Genomic DNA, 24,764 nt, shown 5'->3' with positions numbered 1-24,764 from the left:
AACTGCTAATATGTTATCTAAATGCCAGCTAAATTCTATGTTAAACTGCTAACCTTATATTTCAATATATAGTTAGCAATTTAATACGGACTTTGTAATAGAAATTAATAACAAAAACTTATTTTTTTCTTTTTTTAATTATGCCTTAATTAAATATTTTAGTATATGGTAAACAGCTAATATAGAATTGGTAGCAGAAAACAATAATATTTTTTTTTAATTATTATTATTATGGATAACTCAAAAGTTTTACTATCATTAAGTAAAATAATAAAAGTTGTATATATTTACTAATTTTTTTTAATTGGATAAACAAATTAATAAACATCTTTGGGATAAACAAATTTTATAATTGCGCGCAAAGATTTTTCAATTCCATTTAAAAGTTCTCGAGATATGGCGAAATACGCAAAGAATAAAATTTACATTAAAAGGTCCAAACTTCGGAGCACTGTCCTAACTAAACTATGGGGACCATAGTTCTCAGATTGTGGCTACCCCTATATTTGGGGAGGGGGTCAAAAATCTGAATCTATTGAGAAAAAAAGGTATATTTACTCAGAGAAAGTACGTTTTTGTGTCTGATTTAGTAACTTAAAATATAGTCAGAAGTAAGTAATTAGCATATTTGAGATCCCCCATCGAGCCATTCTTAGAACGTGAAGATCCGAACATTAGATAAAAAGTTATTTATGGTGATCCATTTTTTATTTTGCACTCTGTAGAATATTTATTAAGTACTATAAATATTTACTTCTATTAATTACTTATATATTTGAACTACTTTGTAGGGTGGTGTTAGAGATGAAAATTCCTCCGGCAGTATTACAGCTTATGTCCTGGCTTCACTTCTTATTGCAAATTATAACAATAAGACTATTATAAACGATGCATTCAGTTGTCTTAAAGATTATCCACCCACGAACCCATACGGTGAATTTTTGTATGCTTATGCCTATTCCCTAGATCAAAACACACCAGAAACAAAGAATTTTATTGACGAAGCAAGACAAAAGATTAACAGAACAGGTAAACTCAATGAAATATTTTTTGGTAATATTTAAACAAAGTATTGATTCTTTCCTTTAAAACACTCTCGCTGGTACACTGTGAAGTTTCTTTCTAAAATTACGGTAAAATAAAAAAGAAATTTAATTATATATGGCTAGGCTTTTAATTAGGCAATGCACATTTTGGGTTAGTTTTTGAGTGTTTTGTCAAGAGAACCGTATAATGTCACTTGTTTAGTTTATGTAGTGGTGTCATCTATAGTGAGAGATTGGAAATACTAAACTTTTTGAGTTAAGCAATTCTGTGGTGCTGCCATCTATGTGCGATTGAGTTTCTTATTCCAATAGTCCAGGGTGACTAGTTGGGGAATGCAGGACTCTGTTGAAGGGAAAAGAAATATTGTGATGTCAATGCTGGAACTCTAACCCCCGTTCTGTTGATTAAGAGACTTTTAATTGTTTAATTATCAATAATCTTAAATTATGTTTTATGTCCGACACTTGAATTTGTAGTCTTTGTGATATATCTAATCTAGTTTTGAATTTGTTTTGGGTGTATGCTGAAAACAAATAAAATAAGACAAATTAGGGTTTACTTCAAAATGAAAACTTAACGTTGTAAATGGTTGTTAGGGAAACATATTTCTTCATTAAGGGTATTAGTTATTTTATTTTTGATTTGAAAAGCGTTATGGGCAATACTAATGGAATATTTTATAATTGCTTGTTCTTTTCATAATTAGTTTAATATATTGTTATTAGAAATATTATGTATTTTTTTTAAGAAATGCTACTATCTTTGGCATTTTACTTACAATAATTTCATAAGAGCAACCGAAAGATTATTATCTGCCGAGAAGATTATGGAATATAGATTGTATTTAAATATAATGTGATGTATTAAAACTCATCCCTAATTATAAAAGTATTAACTCGCATAACTCCTTTAAATCATCCACGGAGCCCTAGGGTATCGCAGTACACTATTTTGGAACCACTGTAGTAGATAAATCGTGTCTATAAACGTAGATTATCTTACTCACTTTCTCATAAGCCATATTTAAATAATCTTCCCTAAAGCTTAAACAAAATCTAGATTCCTTCCCAATTACTGGTTTACTGTTGATTCATATCTACAATTCGAGATTATCTTGTCTACTTTTCATTAGTTATATTAATTTCTGATAACCGTTTTTCGTTTATATTTACCAACTGGCAACGGAGATGTTACGTTTCCCTTTCTGTTTCAGAGGGTATGGAATCTTTCATCATAGTTAATGGAACTAAAGCCATAGAAATAGAAACCGTTGCTTACGCTGTGCTAACTACACTTGGCATAGGAGGAACTGCTTCGGAAGCCTTACCTTACGTTAGATATCTTACGACAAACTTAAATCCTAATGGTGGCTTCTCTTCAACACAGGCAAGTTCTTTTTCGTGTGCTATTATTAACTGCTTAGATTACTAATTTTTACTAGATTTTAAACTTTATTTCAGCTTTACTCAGGACTTTCTTGCAGGTTTTTTTCGCATGCCATCTTTCAGTTTTAGAATTCTTATGAAATTCTGTTATTTTTATTGCAAATTTCATACGGTGGAACTTTTTTAAAGAAGCAGGGTTTTTTTTTTCATCTGCTATTAATAAATTAATAGTGTTATTTATTTTTGAATAAAATTTAATTTTTTTCCGAAGCTAACTGAGTGGATTTTCTTCAACTCAGAAAGTTCTCATTCTTTGAATGCTATTGTTAAGTAGCAGAATATTTTATTTTGATTGATTAATTGATCAAAATTGATTGGATTGGTCTTCTTCAAATAAAGCAAGTCATCTTTACCGTCTTTTAGAGCTAAAGTTTCTAATTTTTTTTAATCATATTTTAGTTAATTTAAAATTAATCGAAATTATTTCGTCAAAAACTCAGGCTAGTGCTTTTTCGTGCGTCATCATTTAAAAATCATCATTTAAAACTAATTATTCTATGGAATTATATTACTTTTAAAAGCAGGAAAAAGCAGCAATAAATTAAAATTATCAGCAAAACATAATTATGATAAGAAAAATCGTTATTATCGTAATCGTTATCGAGAAATTTTACATGTTTCAGAAAACATGAATTTATACGCCCCAAAAAACTAATTAAACCAAACAATTGAAACAAATGTCTCCTCAATTGAGAGAAAATCAAATAATAGCATTTAAATTCTTTCTCATAAAAACAAACTAGGACACCAAAAAGGAGATTTTTTTTTATTTAAAAAATAAAAGGCTTTTTTTTTTGTTTTTCCAGTCTACGATAAAAATACACTTCAGTATTCTCAGACAATTATTCTCATAGCAACTCGGTGTGAATCAAGGGGTCATGGAGGTTAAGGCACCAAAATTTTGTGACATACGGCACGGTTGTGTTTATGTAGACAGCACTAAGTATAAGCAGTCTTTACTTCCAAACAAGGTGGTATCCATGTATCAGAAAGTGGCTAAAGCTGAAAGCCATCACTGAGGATCGAACCCGCACTCCTTCGCAATTACAGTATGCCGAAACATATTTTAAGACTCTGTTTGGATTTAGTAATTTATGCATTTTAAGAAATTAGAATTACGCTTATACTTATAAACTACTAATACCTGTTGAGTTTCGTTTTATTTTATAGGACACGTGCATAGGATTGAAAGCTTTAGCAGAATTCGCCAAAGGGGTGTACAAAGACCCCCTTGATCTTTCTGTGACAGTGAGCGGAGGATTAGTGAAAAATATCAAAATATCGGATGATAACAAACTTTTAGTGCAGAGGTTTAAAGTGGATGACATATCGACCACCATTAATATTAACGCTGAAGGTACAGGATGTGGACTTATTCAGGTAACGTATACATCAATTGCAACACGCATCCCATTACTTTTCAATTCCTTCTGTATCTGATTTAATGCCGGCTCCCTATTATAGTGAGGAAAAACGATGAAGAAGATCAAAAATATTGGAGGATATAAGCACGTCGAAAAATTGAAAGCATGAAGCCTTTGCGAATGTAATCCACAAAGCGAACAATAGTATCGAGAGCGATAGTGTTGAAATTGTATCTAAAAACAAACAAAAAAACATGTAAATATTACGCAATTTTTCCAGTAGTGCCAATTTTTGAAAAACATACTTAATTATTTTTTTTCTCCACTTTAACGTTATCTAGCTTCGTGCGTTTTTTAAAGTTAGTCTAACGGAAAGATACAGTGTATATAAAATTTTTAAAAAATCAGTTCTTACTAGAAGTTCTGCAATAACTGCCCTTAATATATATTGTTAGAATCTCTGTCAACAATTAAAAGACAAATAATAAACATTATGAACTGCAAATTAATATAAAAACCAGAGAGGAAGAAAAGAGCAATTAGAAAGCTGTTTGATTGCTTGATGAATTTTATAATTCCTTGCTGTATCATCGGGCAATTAAACAGGTTTTCATATTTTTTGTCAGACTTCTTCAGTAGTGATTCATTAGATTTTAACAGCGTTGTCTCTACGTCGCTGATTAACAACCCCTAATGGGTACATCTTTTATTCATTTTTGACAATTTAAATGAATATATTAAGGATGATCAATACGGAACATCAGATATATCAGTACATGAATATCAGAAAGCTTTTAATTTTTTCTGTTAAATTTTTTTTCTTCTTTTTTTTACATTTGAAAAACAATTTTATATAATTTTAAATTTAAATTTATTTTTCAGAGTAGATGTAGATACAAAATTTAGAAGTGTGTATGTTTTAATCTTTAGAAGTGTGTATGTTTTAATCTTAAAAGGGAAGATTAGAAAATGATTGGTCTGTTGCCTTTCTTTCCATGTAATTATTTCCATACACTTTAACACGTATTTAATTTTTACTACACTGTTGCTTTTTTCTATCAAACATTGGTTTCAGAAAAAAGCAACAGTGACCATGAATTACCATGAATTTATTTATTTTACTATGAATTTATTTATTTAGTATATATATGTATTTCATATCATAGATATTTTCAATTTTCTTTCCATAGATATTTTAGAGGAAATAAATTAACTTATGCATTATTATTTAGACTGATCTAAGATACAACACCAGAGTTGCGCCCGAGAAGAAAAAGTTCTCATTGGGTGTAATGGGACAATGCTCTGATTCAAAATGTAATACTGCTACCATTGAAGTTCTGACTAGGTAATGAAAACTACATATATATATAATGTGCAAATTTATTCACTAATTTTCCATTGTACAAAAAAACATAATTTTTCTTTAAAAAACTATTCATAGTTAAAGCAATAAATAGTAATGTTTGTTTAAAAAAAATAGTGTACTTCTTAGTTTCGAGTTTCGTCTTAAATCTAAGAAAAGAGTATAGTTTGTCTAAAGTAATAACTCCCCTAGCCATTCGTCTGATCCCGTGGCGGTGACTATGGTAACGATGCATAATTATTTAAGTTAAGGTGTAAGGTCATTGTTTAGGGGAGGTTTTGGCTCGGGTCGACGAGAGATAAGGAATCTTTTTCTTCGGTCTCCTGTGTTAGCCCTAGAGTGAAGAGAAGCTACCTTTTCTAAAATGTGCTAATCTTGTTTCCATAGCAGCAGACGACCTCAGACTTTGTGATGGGGGAGTTCTTACCGTAGACAAACTGTAGGAAACACTGGTAAATATTCGTTGCGTTTTAACGAAGAAACAGAACTTCCAACCTGCTGGTCCACACAGCAATAGAATCTTTATATTAAAGTGATCCGCTTTTTTTTAAATGTTAGGTTGAATTAATAGCTTTATGGCAATTAAATTTTAGGATATCTTTATAATTTATGAAATTGTATAATTTTATTTGCATAATTTTTAAAAATAATAAATTATAAAAAGTACCAGTTTTTGTTTACCAGTACACAATTTCACTTATGAAAATAAAAAAATGCTTTATGAAAATAAAAAAATGCTATTATAAAAATAACGAAATGCTTTTATGTTTAAATATTAAATATATGTTTCATTCAATTAAATTTCCTTTATTCTCATAGTTATTTACCAGAGGGCCAAGTAGCAGGAATGAGCATCGTAGAAGTGAAGCTTGTCACAGGATTTTCACCAGTAAAACAAAGTCTTGAAAATGTAATTCATTTGTCTTTTCCTTTCTCCAGTTCTTGTTCAATAATTTATCCAAACAACAATTTAAAATTTTTTTTAAACAATGACAGCTATAATAATTCGATCTTGGTGATAATTGATATATAATCAAGTCAATAGTAGTTGCTCTGAAGTCTATTCTAACATCTCTATTTTTCTTCTTCTTTTTTTTGAAAATATATTATTACTAGCTGTTGCTCGCGGCTTTGCTCCTACGGAAGTGCCTTGATGTCAATTTAAATTATTTTCAAGAGATGTGAAGCCCATATTGGCGAAGTAATATTTAATTTTAGTATCTACGTATTTAATTTTATAATCTGTTCGACAGTCATTAAATAGCGCATACCACCCTAAGTATGAGTTCAGGACATTTCCTTATTTTAAGCAGTAGAAGTATTAAATTTATATCCTTTTCTGTTGTGAGATAGGATAGAAAACTCCTCCCAATACTCAATTACGCGCTGTACTACTTCCTCGCTCACCTCTCGAGCCACAACTTCAGTATCGTATAATATATGTATGCTATTGTTCAAAAAAGACAAGCTCCGTCACCAACAATTGGGTACTATCACTTCAAGAAGAAAAAGATCACAAATACCCACACATGTGATCTATGACGACAGCGGCATCTGATCGTTTATAAGCAAAATGACACGTTTCTTCACATAAGTTAGAATGTTAGTTAAAGAGAAGTTAATTGAATACAGCGCTGTATCGCCTTTCGATTTTGTTGAAATATAATTCTTTCTCATCTACTTCTTTTACTAAACTTAGATTTATTGTTTCTTTAAGTATTTTATTGTAACCGTGATATATTTCTGCTTTGTGTATTTGGCAACTTCGATGATTTGCTAGTTTGTTTGTACTCTACATGGCTTGGTGCCTGTCTTTGTCTTAAGTAAGCAAACTGCATAATTATTAAAACTGCACTAATACCACGCAGTTTTAATGCCGATACTGCAGAAATAAGTGTCTTACGGACTCGTAAGGGATATGTACCTGTTGAATACACTTAATCTCTATAAATATAGTGAAAAAATTGAAATATTAGTGAAGGAATCTTTGTGAAAGAATATAGAATGTGTCACTTAAGAGAATTGATATGTGACGAACCTGGCGAACTCGAAATAGAACGGAAAAAACAGTTTCTAACATAAATAAATGCCACGTTTCAACAACCAATCAGGATCGAGACACTCACACTACGTCACTTGTAGGTATCCCATTGATATGACAGTGATATCATAGCCTCTTTTATGTTTAACTTTTCTACAGATACTTTAGAAAGTATCAATAAAAAATCTAAATATTTACCCTGTAACCAAGTTTTAATTTCAATAAAAATACAAAAGTACTCTAAATAAATACTCAGCGTATAACTAATTATTTAACACTACATAAATTATTATTTAAGATAACCTAACAAAATGAATACTTAACATACAGCTAACTATTTAACACTACTTAATTTATTTCTTAAATCAACCAAACAAAATTAACTATTGTAGAAGACAATAGTGCTGCCATTTTAGATAGAGAAATACCCGCGTTTTTGGTGCCACATAAGAGAAATAAACATGTAGATTACGCTTTTAGCTAAGCTCGATCTATAATTGGCGGACATTTAATCATTTCTTTGAATTTTTAAAGCAGGTAGGGGTTTTCCGTTGGAAGAAATTTAATCTGTTTCAAGGGGGAAAGAGATTCGTTTTTTTTCACTCGATGATGTCTGCTTGTCCCGTAATATCAAAGAAAATGAATTTAACAGATCACCATACTATGCATGAATTTAACCATACTTTTTTTCTAAGTGCATTATTGAAAACCTTTCTTTTTATTCTAAATCTCGAAGTAAAATGTATTGAAAAAGTTTCTCACACTATCTTTCTAAATGAGCAACAATTGCATACTATGATAAATGTCATAATATGCAATTGCTACTCATTGCATATGCAATTGATACTCATTTAATAGGAGCGAAATATCAATATATGCAATCAANCTGGAATGTCAATTTATCCGAGGGTACTGCGTTTTTTAAATGAATCAAATATGACGTTTCCAGTTTCCACAATCAAGCTAATGATTTACAGAGGTTTCTGCACAAAAATCTGAAAGGGGTTTTCCATTTAGGTAGATGTTCATAATTGCGTTTAACGCTTCTTGTTTAAGACCAGTACGTAATGTTTTGTTTTCTTCTTTTTTTTTTGTAAGTTCATTGCTGAAAATTCCCTTTTAACCGCTGCAGTACGGGAGACAGAGAAAACATCAATTCCACCATGTTGCTGTTTTTCTAGATTAGAGGGTCCTTTTAGAAGTGAGGAGCTAGACTCTTGTAAGATAACAAAAATTTAAAATGTAACGCCAACATTAACGTGAAAAGGGCCGTCCGCGCGGACGTCGGATTCGAGAAATTCGTTGTCCGCGGGGAATTTTTGACCGCCGAGGACGGTCGGACGGGTGGTTTTTCGAGCCCTGAATTTAACCATACTTTTTTTCTTAGTGCATAATTGAAAACCTTTCTTTTTATTCTAAAGCTCGAAGTAAAATGTATTGAAAAAGTTTCTCACACTATCTTACATCTTATCTAAATGAGTAAAAATTGCCTTTATGAGAAATATCATAATATGCAATTGTTACTCATTGCATATGCAATATCATAATATGCAATTGATACTCATTTAATAAGAGCGAAATATCAATATATGCAATTGATATTTCGCTCCTATTAAGAAAGTGTTTTTTTTCTCACAAAATGAATATTTTCTTCTGTTAGCTACTACTTGATTTTTGAAAAGAATAAAAAATATTTACTTCATGTAAAAACAGTCCTGTTTAAAATATGAAGAATTCGAGTGACGTATAAGACACACTTAGTCACATGGGTTAAGATAAATTATGAATCATGATGATCAAATGTATATTAGCTCTTTGAATATTACATGCATGTATATTATTTCCTAAATACTTAATATTTTACGCACATTAATATTTTCATTCTATTTTATTACAGCTGAAGTCTGATAAAAAGAATAACATATTGCGAGTAGATGTACAGGATAACACAGTCATCATCTACTTTTCTGAAGTAAGCAATAAAAAAAGTCAAACATATTGTTGATATTTATTATGTTTTTATTCAGTAATATTTTAATTGGATAAGTTTAATATTTTTTGCCGATTTCTCTAAGGAATTAGGTAATCGATAACAAACAATTTTGACATTTAAATAACAATTAAATCACTAAAATACGCTCATTGTTAAACCTTTGATCTAACCTTTTTATGTTCAAAAACTATTTACAAAAACTGTGGGTGTAGTACATTATTAGATGCCAAAACTTCGAAATTTCGCAATCATTTTTCTTCCTCGGCTATTTATTTTTACTTTTGTTTAATTTCTTTTTATTAATTATGTTTTGAAATTTTAGCCAACACCTTTTAGAAGAGAGATAGGAAGATTTAGCAGTCTAACGTAACGAACATAAATTGCGCAATTGGGGAAACAAGAAAGATGTCACAGCCCTCGACTACTGAAGTTTTGTATTTCTTGTTGATGGTAACCCAAAGGCCCTCCTTGCTCGTACTATCCGTATTTCAAAATCTAACTTATACATATTTATTTGAAACAATATGACTTCTTTTATTCCAACAACAATATTTATTCTATCACCGTTGAAATTAACTTTAACTGTTTGTCACGTTTGATTATTCTTGGTAAGCATGCAATCATAGAGAGTTTTAGTTTTGGCATTTGAATACGCAATTATGATTGGAATGAGTAATGTATGCAAACAAAGCATACTTCCTTTCGAAAGAAACTGAATTTAAGTTATTAGGGTTTGTTTTATCTTAATTCAAATAAACTACGAGAATGATTTTTGTATATACCATATTTATTTCAAAAATGCTTGTAACGCGTTAAAAAACATATTGAATAGTGATAATCTTTCATTGGTTTTTTAATTATCGGATGTAAAACGAACCCATCCTCGGACAATAATTTAATAATTACCATGCCGGTTTTAGAAAGACACATTTATTGCGCGTGCGACTTAGACGTATTGAGAACTAAACTACAAAACAGATAAAACATAAAATTAACATTTACTAATCACGTGACTTAGTGCTGCCATCTATATTCATTTCGTGAACTATTTCAGACAGAAGCATCTGATTTAAATACAAATTCAATGCTTTACACTACTGTTAAAAAAACTTCGTTTTAAAAAAACAGTTCTTCTGCTGCTCAACTGCATTTGAGCAGCGAAAATAGTTTCAAAAAAGTGGGACCAACTGTTGAAAGCAAATGTTTTTATTTTCTTTCAGAAAGCTGTTAAAAATATGTAACTTTTTTATATCATGTTTTTTATCTGGTATTTTTCTATATTAGATATCAAATAAAGTTGAAAAGATTTCTTTTGATGTTAATCAAGTTGTTGAAGTGAAAAATGCTCAACCTGGTACAGCAAAAGTCTATGATTACTACGCAAACGGTAATTTTTAGTTTAGGTCATGTTTTATTTACGTACTTTTAAAATAATAATTTTTACATACTAACCTTCAGACGTTGAAAATAAGAAGATTTCACACGTTTTCATGAGTTAGATCTCTTTTTTTTTGAAAACCTCTAAATATTGTCAATAGTCTCTTTAAAGGCATAAGTTATGATTATTTCGAGGATTCTTCTTTAGATTTACATACTAAAAATTCAGAATTTTCTATCGTCTTTTGCATTATTTTTTACGCGTGAAAATTATGCAGAAAGATGAGCTAGACAAAATCCATTTTCTAAAATATTAACAAATTTATAGTCTTTCCAAACTAAATTTCTAAAAGAAAAAGAACCTGAAGTGAAAATAATATGAATCAAATAATGTAGTACTTTAAAATAAATTACATCTGAAATAGAATTCGATGAACGGACACCACTAGTTATTTCATTGCTGTTTTGTGAGAAGCCGGGAGAGCTGTATTAAGATCACGGTCGGGGTTTGTCCTGTGTTACCATTAGCAGTCGAGTGTATGCAGGCTGACGTTGTGTGTGATCGAGACTGAGTAGCAACAGCGCGAGGAGGTGAATAATGTCGCAGTCACTAGTAGCAAGTCAACTGTTCAATGTGGACCATCCATCGAAGTAAGCGTGCTCAGATCGAAGTGGGCGTTACTGTCAAGAAAGGCGTGTTCAGATCGAAGTAGGAGTTTCTGATAAGGTAGGCGTGTTCACATCACGTCCGAAGGTCATCAATGTAAGGATAGTAGTTATCAACAATATTAACGTTCATCTATGAAAAGATGTCCCACCATAGAATCGAGTTTTTATGTCTTATATACCTGTGAATTGGAATTGTATTTTTGTAGTGGTAGATACGTTACAGAAGCGTCCCTAGAGCCGTATGATGACATTCCGGAAAGGGTTCCGATGCAATTTTAATCCTGATGATAAACCCTAACTTCCGTAGAAATTAATAGTAACATTTATGTGGCTTCTTGTTATATATAACGTTTGTACACTTGTAAATTTCGACAATAAAAAGACTAAATGTATTATTTAGAAAAACTGTAGTTTGCAGAGAGAAACCTGTTATAGATTTGAAATCAACAACGTGAAAATATGCAAGATTCGCTAATCTCCTGCAACAATCATCAAAAAAGGGTTTTCGCAGAGTAATTAATTAGAAAGTTACCAAGCTTACAAATACAAGTTTATAAGTGCTAGTTTATCAGTAAAAAAAACTACTATTATCTACAGCAATAAACATATATAACTTAAGTTCTTTTTTTTTAATTCTTTAATGTAGATTTAAACAATGAAACTTTAAAGTAATTAAAAATGTAAGAATACCGTTATTTCCTGATTCCACTGATATTTCTTACTTTTATTTATTTTAGAAAATTCTGCTTCGACCAGCTACACAATTACTACTGAAAGCAATGAAGCATAGAAAGAAATTATTAAAAAGATTAACATCTTTAAAGTCATTATATTAAGCTAAATATGATTGTATATTTTAAATTGTAAAAATATATTTTATATGCAATAAAAAAAATTTTATTCAAATATTTATATGTGTCATTGCATTCTCTACAATGCTTACGTCGTAAGCTAATTGAATAATTCGCACTTTGCAAACATCAACCTTAGATTTTCAATGAGGTAGGCTAATTGATATTGACTCCAGTTCAGCCTGATGCTACTTAGGCTTATTGCAGAGAGTTCACAAACTTATAAATTAAGTAGAAATTAAATGAAATCATTCATTGTTCATTATAATTTGCACTAAGTCCGAATATCTTGCCGTAAGTCCCGATACAATGAAGGCTTACTGTAAATAGCTAATTTAAACGCTTATTGTATCAAGCCAAGGGGAGTTTGGTTTTATTAAATTTAAGTAATTTTTTACTCATTTCACAATTTGAATTAATATTTTTAGTTTATTATATTTAATTTTTATTTCTCAAAAAATATTTAACGGCAGATTTGGCATTCTAACTTATACAATTCAACTTGTTGAAAAAATAGTGTGAATAATTTTCCAGCATTTAATTTCAAAATGAAAATATACTTTTAACAATCGTTTTATACTGAATTTAATTTTATGTAAGCGAGTTGTCTGGTTAATGATATCAAAAATATTTATGTTTGCATAATTGTTTTAACAAAAGTGATTTAAAAAATTTAAAATAAGTTTAAAATTACCAATGAGTCTTATGACTTAGATTGAGCTAGATTGAAACTATTTGTACGCATGCGTAACCATTATTCAATTTTTATCTGACAAAACAACTATATTCACGGGAGCGTTAGTAACCATATGATTTGGATACTTGCAACTAATCACATGATGGTGTCTAATCACATGGCTGTGCATGACGTGTTAGCTTTACAGCTTCATGGCTAAGGTTTATTATTTCATTGAATACATTTTCGGATAAGATTTAATTTTATGCCTGAAAGAGACTGTGCCTCGAACCTAATAGACTGACCAACACGCGACGTCATTTGCTTGTATCCAATTGAGGCAGTGACTTGCCCCTCCTAGATTTTCTTAAGTGACGGGTTATATAGCATATTGAATTTTAACATATGATGTAGTTGCCATAGTAAAATACATATTTTAATAAACTTAAAAGAGATTTTGGTGTTGTAAAAAACCGTGCTTTTCTGTTTGTATGTTGTTGTTTTTATGAATAATAATAAAAGTAAATAGCGTTTAAAATGTACACGAATCAGATTTGATATCATTTCAGAAGAAAGTTATTCATATAAAAATTTAAATAAGGTATCAATTTTTTTTTAGATTATTATGAAATTTTAGATTTTTTCCCCATCAATTTAAAATACAAATATTTTTGAAAGTTAAAAAAAAATAATTTTTTGCTACATTTAATAGTTTAAAATAACTTAAAAATCTATATTTCTCTTTACATGAATTAACTTTGATAAGAAAACAGAACTATTAATTTAGCATTGAAGACAGTTCTAGCCATATTTACAAAGAGGTCATCACTTAACTTAGAAATTACGCCTTGCTATTGTCACAATATTGAGATATTAATTTGAGGGTATTAAGAAAGCCAGATAGGTAACAGTTTAGCTTCTGATCTACTTCATCCTTAATTTAAGTAAACTATACAGTGTCGATATTTAAATTACGCCTTCAAAATTTCCAGCGAACACTCTCCCCCCCCCCCCCCCAANTTTCTTTCAGAAAGCTGTTAAAAATATGTAACTTTTTTATATCATGTTTTTTATCTGGTATTTTTCTATATTAGATATCAAATAAAGTTGAAAAGATTTCTTTTGATGTTAATCAAGTTGTTGAAGTGAAAAATGCTCAACCTGGTACAGCAAAAGTCTATGATTACTACGCAAACGGTAATTTTTAGTTTATGTCATGCTTCATTTATATACTTTTAAAATAATGATTTTTACATACTAACCTTCAAACATTGAAAATAAGAATATTTCACGCGTTAGATCTCTTTTTTGAAAACCTCTAAATATTGTCAATAGTCTCTTTAAAGGCATAAGTTATGATTATTTCAAGGCTTCTTTAGATTTACATACTAAAAACTCAGAGTTTTCTAAAGACTTTTGCATTATTTTTTACCCTTGAAAATTATGTAGAAAGATGATCTAGGCAAAATCATTTTTCTAAAGTATGAACAAATGTATAGTCTTTCCAAATTAAATTTCTAAAAGAAAAAAAAACCTGAAGGGAAATAATATGAATCAAATAATGTAGTACTTTAAATAACACTGTGGAACAAATTTGTTGTTGCATTTATTCAAATATTTGATTTTGCTTAGTTAAGAAATAAAGATTTCAAATCTGAAATTAGTTTTGCTGATAAAGCTGCAGATTTTTTAAAAGGACATTTTAGTCTATTTTTTGTAGAAATGAACAAGTTTAGAAACGTTAAATATAACAGAAAGATGCGTAAATTCTGCAAAAAATAAGAGGAATAAAATTCATATCAATGTATGAATATATCAATGTAGAACAGTGTTTCCTAAAGTGAGGTACGCGTACCCCCAGGGGTACGGGAACAGTTTAGCAGGGGTACGCGTTCTTAAGCAAAATATTTTGCAACAAACGAAAGTTTCAAATAATTTTGTTTAAAATCAAATCTAGCCGTGAAAATTTACGATTTCGTATTTTTCCATTGGCCATTTTCTTTTTACAGTTAACAGTTAATAATTAGTCGTGTCAACAGCCAGTTATGGTTTTTAACTTTTGACCAATTTTTTATAGTAAAAAATACATTCATTTCTTTATGAGTGATACACAGCGCTACGAAAAATTTAGGAAGGGTACACAAAAGTCATAAGTTTGGGAAAAGGAATGAAATTCACATTATCAGGAATAAAATTGCATATGAGCCATTGCCCAGAAATGTCATCGCACGAGACTGAGGGCGCCTTCCTATTATAAACTGTTCAGAAGCACACGAAAAATTTTTTTTTAATGGAAGTGTGGGGAGAGTTGTTTTCGACCCTGTCGACCTTCATCTATGAAAAGGTACCCCATCATAGAATCGAGTCAACATGTCTTATATACCAATGAATTGGAATTGTATTTTTGTAGTGGTAGATACACTACAGTATTCTCAAACCAGAATTATATCTGTGATAGAATTCGACGAACGGACACCACTAGTTGATTCATTGTTGCTTTGTGAGAAGAAGTGAGAGCTGTAATTAAGATCACCGAATTTCTGCTAATCGTGAGCTAAGTTCACGGTCGTGGTTTGTCCTGTGTTGCCATTAGCAGTTGAGTGTATGCAGGCCACTTTTGTGTGTGATCGAGTCTGAGTAGCAACAGCTCAAGGAGGTGAATAATGTCGCAGTCACTAGTAGCAAATCAACTGTTTAATGTGGACCATCCATCGAAGTAGGCGTGCTTAGATCGAAGTAGGCGTTACTGTCAAGAAAGGCGTGTTCAGATCGAAGTGGGAGTTTCTGATAAGGTAAGCGTGTTCACATCACGTCCGAAGGTCATCAATGTGGGGATAGTAGTTATCGACAATGTTAACGTTCATCTATGAAAAGGTACCCCAGCATAGAATCGAATTAACTTGTCTTATATACCAGTGAATTGGAATTGTATTTTTGTAGTGGTAGATACACTACAGAAGTGCCCCTAAAGACGTACAATGACATTCCCGGAAAGGGTTCCGACACAATTTTGATCCGGATGATAAGCTCTAGCTTCCCTAGAAATTGATAGTAACATTTATGTAACTTCCTGTTATATATAACGTTTGTACACTTGTAAATTTCGACAATAAATTGACAAAATGTATTACTTAGAAAAACTGTAGCTTACAGAGAGAAACCGGTTATAGATTTGAAATCAACGACGTAAAAATCTGCAAGATTCGTTAATCTCATGCAACAATAAGCAAAAACATTTTTCCCAGAGAAATTTATTAGAAAGTTACCAAGCTTATAAATACAAGTTTATAAGTGCTAGTTTATCTGTATAAATAAACTGTATTATCTACAGCAATAAACATATATAACTTAGATTCCTTTTTTTATTCCTTAATGTAGATTTAAACAATGAAACTATAAAGTAATTAAAAATATGAGAATTCCGTTATTTTTTTATTCTACTGATATTTCTTATTTTTATTTATTTTAGAAAATTCTGCATCGACCAGCTACACAATTACTACTGAAAGCAATGAAGCATAGAAAGAAATTATTAAAAAGATTGACATCTTTAAAGTCATTATATTAAGCTAAATATGACTGTATATTTTAAATTGTAAAAATAAATTTTATATGCAATAAAAAAAATTTTATCCAAATATTTATACGTGTCATTGCATTCTCTGTAATGCTTACGCTGTAAGCTAATTGAATAATCCGCACTTCGCAAACATCAACCTTAGATTTTCAATGCACTAGGCTAATTGGTATATTGGCTCCAGTATTTCTAATCAGCCTTATGTTACTTAGGCTTATTGCAGAGAGTTCACAAACTTATAAATTGATTAGAAATTAAATCAAATCATTCCTTGTTCACTCGAATTTGCAATAAGTTAATATCTTAACGTACTAATATATACCGATATATACCGATATAAGGAAGGTTTATTGTAAAAAGCTTATTTAAACGCTTATTGTATCAAGCCAAGGGGAGTTTGATTTTATTAAATTTAAGTAATTTTTTACTCATTTCACAATTTGAATTAATATTATATTTAATTTTCATTTCTCAGAAAATATTTAACTACAGATTTGACATTTTAACTTGTATAATTCAACTTGTTGAAAAAATAGTGAGAATCATTTTCCAGCATTTAATTTCAAAATGAAAACATTCTTTTAACAATCGTTTTATACTGAATTTAATTTTACGTAAACGAGTTATCTGGTTAATGATATCAGAAACATTTATATTTGCATAGTTGTTTTAACAAGAGTGATTTAAAAAATTAAAAATAAGTTTAAAAAGACCAAAGAGTCTTGTGACCTAGATTGAGCTAGATCGTAACTATTTGTACGCATGCGTAACCATTACTCAATGTTTATCTGACGAGACAACTCAACTATATTCACATTAGTAACTTTAGCGTTAGTAACTTCATGATTTGTATACTTGCAACTAATCACATGATGGTATTCAATCACGTGGCTGTGCATGACGTGTTAGCGTTACAACTTTAAGGCTAAGGTTTCTTATTTGGATGAATAAATTTTCGGGTGAGATTTAATTTTATGCCTGAAATAGACTTCATGCCTGTGCCTCGAACCTAATTGACTGACCAACGCGCTACGTCAAAGTCTGGTTTCTTAGGACAGGACGCCGTCAGCTGGAAATCAGCGCTAACCTCTGATTGGTCCATTTGTGAGTTTGATAGTATACGTCATCGAACGCTCATCTTGAACTACAATTGCCGTCCAACTCAACTGCAGTTGGATTACAACGTAACGTTAACCACAGAAGCAATGGCGGACAACATCCAACAGCACGTTGAAATCAGTCAAGATTTCGATTTTGACATTAAACATAGCTTCTTCATTAAACATAGCACTCTTCATTTAGCTCAGCTATAATGTGTTTTTTCTTGGACAAAGTCATTATTTATTCTCTAAAACACTGGTCGACAATAACAAAATCAATACAAATTCAAAATAAATATTTGTTTACGTTATTAACGCATGCGCAATGAGAGACATGTCTGCGTTGGACCGACTGCTCACGCTGAGCTAACAAAAAAGTATTTTTATGGCGTCAGCTCTACGTCAACTTTCCGCTGACGCCCAGATAAGGCGCTAGTTCTAAGAAACCAGGCCTTTAGCTAACAAACCAGTATTTTGTTGGCGTCAACGGGACGTTGACGTCCAGATAAGGCGCTTGTCCTAAGAAACCAGACCTTCACTTGCAATTGAGGCATAAACTTGTCTAAGTGACGGGTTAGATAACATATTGAATTTTAACATATGCTGTAGTTACCATGGCGACATACATATTTTAATAAACTTAAAAGAGAGTTTGGTGTTGTAAAGAACCGTGCTTTTCTGTTTGTATGTTGCTGTTTTTTGGAATTATATTTAAAGTAAATGCGTTTGAAATGTACACGAATCAGATTCGATATCTTTTCAGAAGAAAGTTATTCATATAAAAAAATTTAAATGAGGTATCAAAAACTTTTTTAGATTATTATTAAGTTTTAGATCTTTTTCCCATCAATTTTAAATACAAATGCAAATATTTTTGAAAGTTAAAAAAAATAATTTTTTCTGCATTTAATAGTTTAAAATAACTTAAAAATCTATATTTCTCTTTACATAAATTAACTTTGATAAGAAAACAGAACTATTAAATTAGCATTGAAGACAGTTCTAACCATATTTACAAAGAGGTCGTCACTTAACATAGAAATTACGCCTTGCTATTGTCGCAATATTGAGATATTAATATGAGGGTATAAAGAAAGCCAGATAGGTAACAGTTTAGCTTCTGATCTACTTCAGCCTTAATTTAAGTAAACTATTCAGTGTCGATATTTAAATTACGCCTTCAAAATTTCCAGCGAACACTCTCTCCCCCTTCCTCCAAATTTTAAGGATCAAAATCCGAATCCAACAAAAAATCAAAGTTTCGTGTCTGAATTTTTACTTAATATCTAAAGTTACTAGCTTCGGTGATATCTTCAAGTGTTGAAAAGTACACATTAATCACGAAGTACTAGAAGTAATTAGTCTTATTTTGCAAAAATTATTATAAATTTATTTCAATTATATAAATTTATTTTAACCAACAGTATACAATAGTTTTAAGAATACCATTTAACATCATATGCATTTACAAAATGAAAGCTTATTAGCTAAGTTTAGCATATTCAGATGAGGCTTCGTATGAATAAAGCACAAATAAATACTCAAAAATCGACGCATTATAGTTTCGATTACATTAACAAGGGCGTTCATCGTGACGAAACACAAAATGACAAAAGAAAGTAGCATGAGAAGTACATTAAAATATTGAATAAAAAAGGTTTAAACATAGACAAGAGGAAGAGGCTTGAGTAAGATAATTAAAGATGAAAGATTTTTTTTTTTAAAAAAAAAGGTCTGAGAGAGATAAGAGGAAACCCCAGGAGCACAAAATGCATAAATTAGATTAAAACAGATTTAAAAACAATTGGATAGAAATAGGATGCCAGAAGCTTCTTCATTTACTAAATTATTAGAATTTTTCAAAACATGGAGCGATTCCCAGAAGTCAAGTCAATAGATGAAGAACATATACATTTTATAAATAAATTAAAATATCCAAAACTAACAAGACATCCAATAAATACGTATACTATAAGTTATAAGACATCTAATTAAGTGTATGTTCAATATCGCTCCTTACGTGATATTTAAAAAAATTTAAAAAAATCTTATCAGGAAATGATTATCCTTTTAGGCTTAACGTAAATGCTTATTTAGGAAAAGTACCATATTAGGTCTCAAGACCTTAAAATTATTTACTTTAGCAACGCATTAGAGAGATTTGACACGTTCGTAGATTATTCCGCACTCGCAGTATTGCGCAGAATAGCTACTACAAATAATCTTGTTTTTTTTACAGAGCTTGTGCAGAACTTAAGTGAGAATAAGTGAGCATACGATTTTAACGTGAAAACTCTAAATCTTTCCATCGAATGAGATAGACAAGCTGTATTTGGAAGTGGTAAGTTGTTTATTACTTTTGATATCGTAAATAACTTTTCTGTTAAAAAAAATTCGTGGTATTCCGCAGCTAAAATGATCTCAAAATTAAAAATTACTGCAAAAGTGATTAAATGAATTAATAAAATAATTAATCACTTTTACTAGATGAAGAAGTCTCAAGTTAACAAAAAAAGTTTATTCTAATCAAAATTGCAGGCTTACAATCTCTACTCTATGTACAAATGCAATCATTAAGGCTTTTGACAGCAATTCCTAATTCTTTTTCGGACACGATTGGAAAAGGCCTTGATAACCACAGGAAGAATTTAAAGAATTTAAACCACAAGAAAAAATGTTAGATACTATGCTTCATTTGGAAAGAATTTTCAGGATATTTTCGTATGAAAATCGTTTCCTTTAAATGGACATTAAGATAAAGACATATAATTTGTTTATGACCTCATTCCATCTAAAAGTACATGTAGTAGATTATTTAATAACATTAACCTCATAAATGGAAAATTGCATGTCTGGGAAGCAGAGGTAAAATTCTCTTTATTTTATTTTATTATAATTCTAATCATGTGCTTAGCATGATTAGAATTATTCATGCTGGTTAAATTATTAGTTTTTGAGGAATTTAATTAGACGATCAAATTAGACTCAAGAAATTTAATTAGACTCAAAATTAGACAACACACATAAGTGATCCTAATATAAGTTTCTTGAGAATTTATTACTATTTGTGTTTTAGGTATTTTTAATACATTTGTAATGTGATGGTTAAGGAGAGTTTTGATATACATTACCCACAGAAGTTTTGAGTACCCAGAAAAAAAACATGCACATATTTCAAAATATATTCATGTTAATATGTGTACATATATAACACATATAAATTATAAAAGTATCATATTCCTTTATATTTTTTTTCCGTTTTCATATATATATATATATATATATATATATATAACTGGAGTAGCAAACAGTTAGACTCTCATTAGTAAATCCATACAATGGCTTAATTTAGAACAGGGGTCTTCAACGCGTGGCACTTCGAATCATGTCATTCCGTTTAAAATAATAGTTTGATAAAAAGATGGAAAAGACAATGGAAGGACATATGTTCCAAATTAAAATTTGCAATTACCTTTGCAAACTCGTGGAAGAGATTTATACAAGACTAGCTTATTAGTCTATTTATTGTTTTATTGAGGGAAATAATAAAACATATAACAAACTAATTTGACCAAACCCTGTAAAAGAGCCGTGGTGGCTCACAGGATGAGCATTCGCTTTCCAATGAGGTGAACCGGGTTCGAATCCCAGTGATAGCTGATTGAGACGAATCCGGCACCTGGCTCACACCGACCACAATACTGACATAAAATGTCCTCAGTGGTAGACGGATCTGGTTAACCGTTGGAGGTTTTCGTGGTTGTCCTCTCCAAGTAACGCAAATACGGGTTAGTTTCATCAAAAAGCACTACATGAAGGCCAATTTCTCATAATACTTGATGCAGGAGTTTCTTTGTCTTCTAGATTGAGTTCGAAAACGAGGCTACGAAGTTGAACATTAGTAGTTGTAAACACGAAATTGGGTCGGTCGGCTATTCAACGATGGGTATAAAATAAAATAAGACACTGTGAAAAGTTCTTTATCAAATTATGATATAAAGTACCGGAACTTTGGGTGCATCATCAGCAAAATCCATTTTACCGTAAAATCCATTTTTACCGTTAAATACTATATCGTAATTCTTACAGTTTATATTTATTTAATTAGAGTGATCCAGTGATTTTATAGTAATTATTACAGTAAAAATTCTGTGTGTCAGAATTTTTTGTTCCTTAAATTGTTTCGGTAAAAATGAATTTTAAGGTAAAACACTTTTACCGTAATTTGTTCTAGAATTTTTTTACAGTGAAGAGCGTAAAATCAATAACGAGAACACATTTGGCAGTTCAGTATTCGTAGGATATGCCAACTACAATTATTGCACATGATATTGCAGCTTTAATTAAGCAGAAATAATGTCAAACTACACATTTACTTTGAAATCATTATCATCTCTTTTATAATGTTTTGACCTCACTGTAAAATGATCAGCATATCACTATCATTATATTTTATCTGTTTCAGAAAATAGAAAATAAATTTAAATTTATAAAATAAATTATAAAATAAAATTATATATAAAAATAAAATTATTAATAAATAAATTTATTCGACTCAAGCTTCAAATTTCAAGCTTCAAATAAGTACGAACGTGTAAGAAATCAAAAAATTTAGTTGCCTGTGCTAAATGATCTACCTAAACCAAACTCAGCGGCGCGACAGGCTATAGAGGGCCAAGGCCTTCGGTGCCAACGATCTACCACCTAATAAAATTCTTTGTGTCTGATTTCATAACTTAAACTATCGTCTGCACTAATTAATTAGCATAGTTGAAGTCAGCCCCTCGAACAATTATAAATGTGTCCTAGAACGTGAAGATCTGAGCATTAGATCAAAGGTTATTTAAGGTGTCCGATTTTTATTTACTATCATCGGCACTAACTAAATAGCATACTTGAAGTCCGTCCCTCGAACCATTATGGAAGTCATGGAAGAAGTCATAGAATATATATAGAAATATAGTCATAGAAGGTGAAAATCTGATCATTAGATAAAAAGTTATTTAGGGTATTCCGCTTTTTTTTTTCCTTTTTTTCGCACTATACAACAATCGCTTTGTTAAGTAATATTCCTATAAAATTAATATTCCTTTACTTTTGATGTAATATAGTTGTTGTTATTTTTGGTGTTCAGTAACACTAAACTTATTTATAACAATAAAGTAGTATATTCATAAGAGTCTGTTAGGTTACGCAATTTGAACATATTTAAAGAACATATTTAAAGTATGAGCATCACACTAATTCTAAAATTAAAATTAGTTTGTAAATTATTTCTTCAGATAGCGATTTAATTCAGTTCCGAGACATTTAGAAATTAAATTATAGTTAAATTTATTGCACATACGTGCATTTTTTAACGGTGAACTTTTGTTTCTTAGCTGCGTGGAATGCAGCAACAAATTCACTCCAAGGCGTACTTAATTGTAAGCAATCCCCTGACAATGTCCAAATTGCGGCAACATTTGTGTTTTAAATGAGCCTAGTTTAAACTTTTTTTTTCATTATGGATGTTTAGATTTAACTACACCTTTTAAATTTTTATATAAAAGCTCCATTTAAGTTGAACTTCTTAAGTTGAGTGTTCTTTTACTCTATTTTTTGTGTTAATGAACCCAAATTCGCAGGTAGCTTTTTTTCTATATCATATAAAAGCTTTATTTTTCCAAGTAACATTAGGTACTCTCCTTATTAGATGTCCATGTTACGGAGAATGACGGAAATCTGGAGAATGTCGACTCTCATCGGTGAATGTCAACAATCACATAATCTCTTTGGTGAATGTCCGAAATATTTGTTATATCCAATTTTATATTAATTTATTCGCTAATATTATTGTATTTACTTGATATATTTATATTTATTCTGTATTTTAATACTTACTGACGATAGATTAGAAGAAACATCAGTGTGGGGGATACCGGGTAAATGTATACCGGGCAGTGGCACTTAACCTTAAAAAAACATCAGTGTTGGGTACACCGGGTAAATGTATACCGGGCAGTGGCACTTAACCTTAAAACATCAGTGTAGGGTGTACCGAGCAAATGTATACCGGTCAAATGTAAATGTAAGGCCCGATACTCCAAACACTGATGTTTCTTCTGATCTATCGTCAGTAAGTATTAAAATATCGAATAAATGTAATTATATTCAGGAATAAATTCATATCAAATCGAATGTAATAAATATTTCGGACATTCACCAAAGCGACTATGCGATTGTCAACATTCACCGGTGAAAGTCAACAACGATTTCGGTCATTCACCGTGACATCCATATTTCACTAACTGCATTATGTATTATGTAATATAATGTGTTACTTGAATATTGTATTAATGATTACGTGATTTTCTTCAAAACAGGTCTGAAATATCACCACTGCCAATGCAATGTGGTATTTAATCAATGGCTGGGTGTTTTCTTTTCTTTTTCTCAATTGTCTAACCCAAGACACTGACCCCAAAAAGTAAGTTGTACATTTACTGTTTCATTAGATCAAGAAAATATTCGTATCTTCGATTGTATAAAGTCAGTTTTATTTTCTAAGTAGAAAATTATCAATTATTCATAGCTTGCAACATGCTTGATCGATGAGGAAAATTTTTATTTAGGTAACAATATTTACCTTTTAGTATAAAGACTTTGTTTACTAAAGTTTTAAAATAAATTGTTTCACCTACCATGATAGATCGAAAGTTCAAATACAAGTATTTAAAATATTTTAGTTAAGCATCATATTTATAAGAATTAGTAAACTGTATCACTTCTTAGAAATATTTTTCTAGTCTAATTATTAATTTACTTTCACTAGTGTTAATCTATTCCCAAGTTATATATATTCCATACTTCCTATACTTCCAAACTCTATACTATTAATCTAATGTATATTCTGCGTTATAAACCATGCTATAACGATGCTATAAACCATGCGTTGTAAAACAATATGAAATAGTACTGAACGCCGGATGTAAAGCATCGGCTTCGATAAAGATAATTTTGTGAGAATTTTTTTGATAATTCGGTGAGAATTCACCCGATTAGACATATGATGCTCACTACGTGCTCTTGCGCGCTGAAGCCTATCAATTAAAACATATTAGCATTTTATATAATATAGATTAGCCATATGATGCTCACTACGTGCTCTTGCGCGCCGAAGCGTATCAATTAAAAATGAAAACTGTTGCCAACGCGAGAAAATAAATATCATCGGTTTTATTGATACATACGTATTAGCGCTTTATATAATATAGAT

General features: G+C 30.5%; 2 protein-coding genes and 1 long non-coding RNA gene across 10 annotated transcripts in view; all 3 read left to right on the top strand.

Moving 5' to 3' along the window:
- LOC107450328 (alpha-2-macroglobulin) overlaps positions 1–12,210 on the top strand; it is a 67,631-nt gene extending 55,421 nt beyond the window's left edge. For all 6 annotated transcript variants that reach the window (XM_071183091.1, XM_043047098.2, XM_043047097.2 and 3 more), the window contains 8 exons: positions 792–1,029; positions 2,261–2,433; positions 3,663–3,872; positions 5,089–5,204; positions 6,042–6,132; positions 9,161–9,235; positions 10,541–10,643; positions 12,040–12,210. In XM_071183091.1, the coding sequence (XP_071039192.1) occupies positions 792–1,029; positions 2,261–2,433; positions 3,663–3,872; positions 5,089–5,204; positions 6,042–6,132; positions 9,161–9,235; positions 10,541–10,643; positions 12,040–12,092 (1,059 nt within the window). In that variant the 3' untranslated portion in view covers positions 12,093–12,210. The remainder of the gene's footprint in view (positions 1–791; positions 1,030–2,260; positions 2,434–3,662; positions 3,873–5,088; positions 5,205–6,041; positions 6,133–9,160; positions 9,236–10,540; positions 10,644–12,039) is intronic.
- Positions 12,211–13,908: 1,698 nt separating this feature from the next.
- Positions 13,909–16,469, top strand: LOC122270297 (uncharacterized). The gene is made up of 2 exons (XR_006225721.2): positions 13,909–14,026; positions 16,299–16,469. It is a non-coding gene; the product is annotated as an uncharacterized lncRNA (long non-coding RNA).
- A 3,874-nt stretch (positions 16,470–20,343) lies between these two features.
- The window catches only part of LOC107450332 (alpha-1-macroglobulin), a 76,046-nt gene continuing 71,625 nt past the window's right edge, over positions 20,344–24,764 (top strand). For 2 of the 3 annotated variants that reach the window (XM_043047101.2, XM_043047100.2), the window contains exon 1: positions 20,349–20,371. Coding sequence is in view for 1 of the 3 variants with exons in the window: in XM_071183085.1 (XP_071039186.1) it covers positions 23,899–23,975 (77 nt within the window). In the remaining 2 variants the exon portion in view is untranslated. Of the gene's footprint in view, positions 20,372–23,871; positions 23,976–24,764 lie in introns of all 3 variants that reach the window. The other variant, XM_071183085.1, reaches the window with a different exon arrangement.

This window comes from Parasteatoda tepidariorum, chromosome 7 (genome assembly GCF_043381705.1).
Source record: "Parasteatoda tepidariorum isolate YZ-2023 chromosome 7, CAS_Ptep_4.0, whole genome shotgun sequence".
NCBI lineage: Eukaryota > Metazoa > Arthropoda > Arachnida > Araneae > Theridiidae > Parasteatoda > Parasteatoda tepidariorum.
This window is presented reverse-complemented; position numbering and strand designations above follow the sequence as displayed.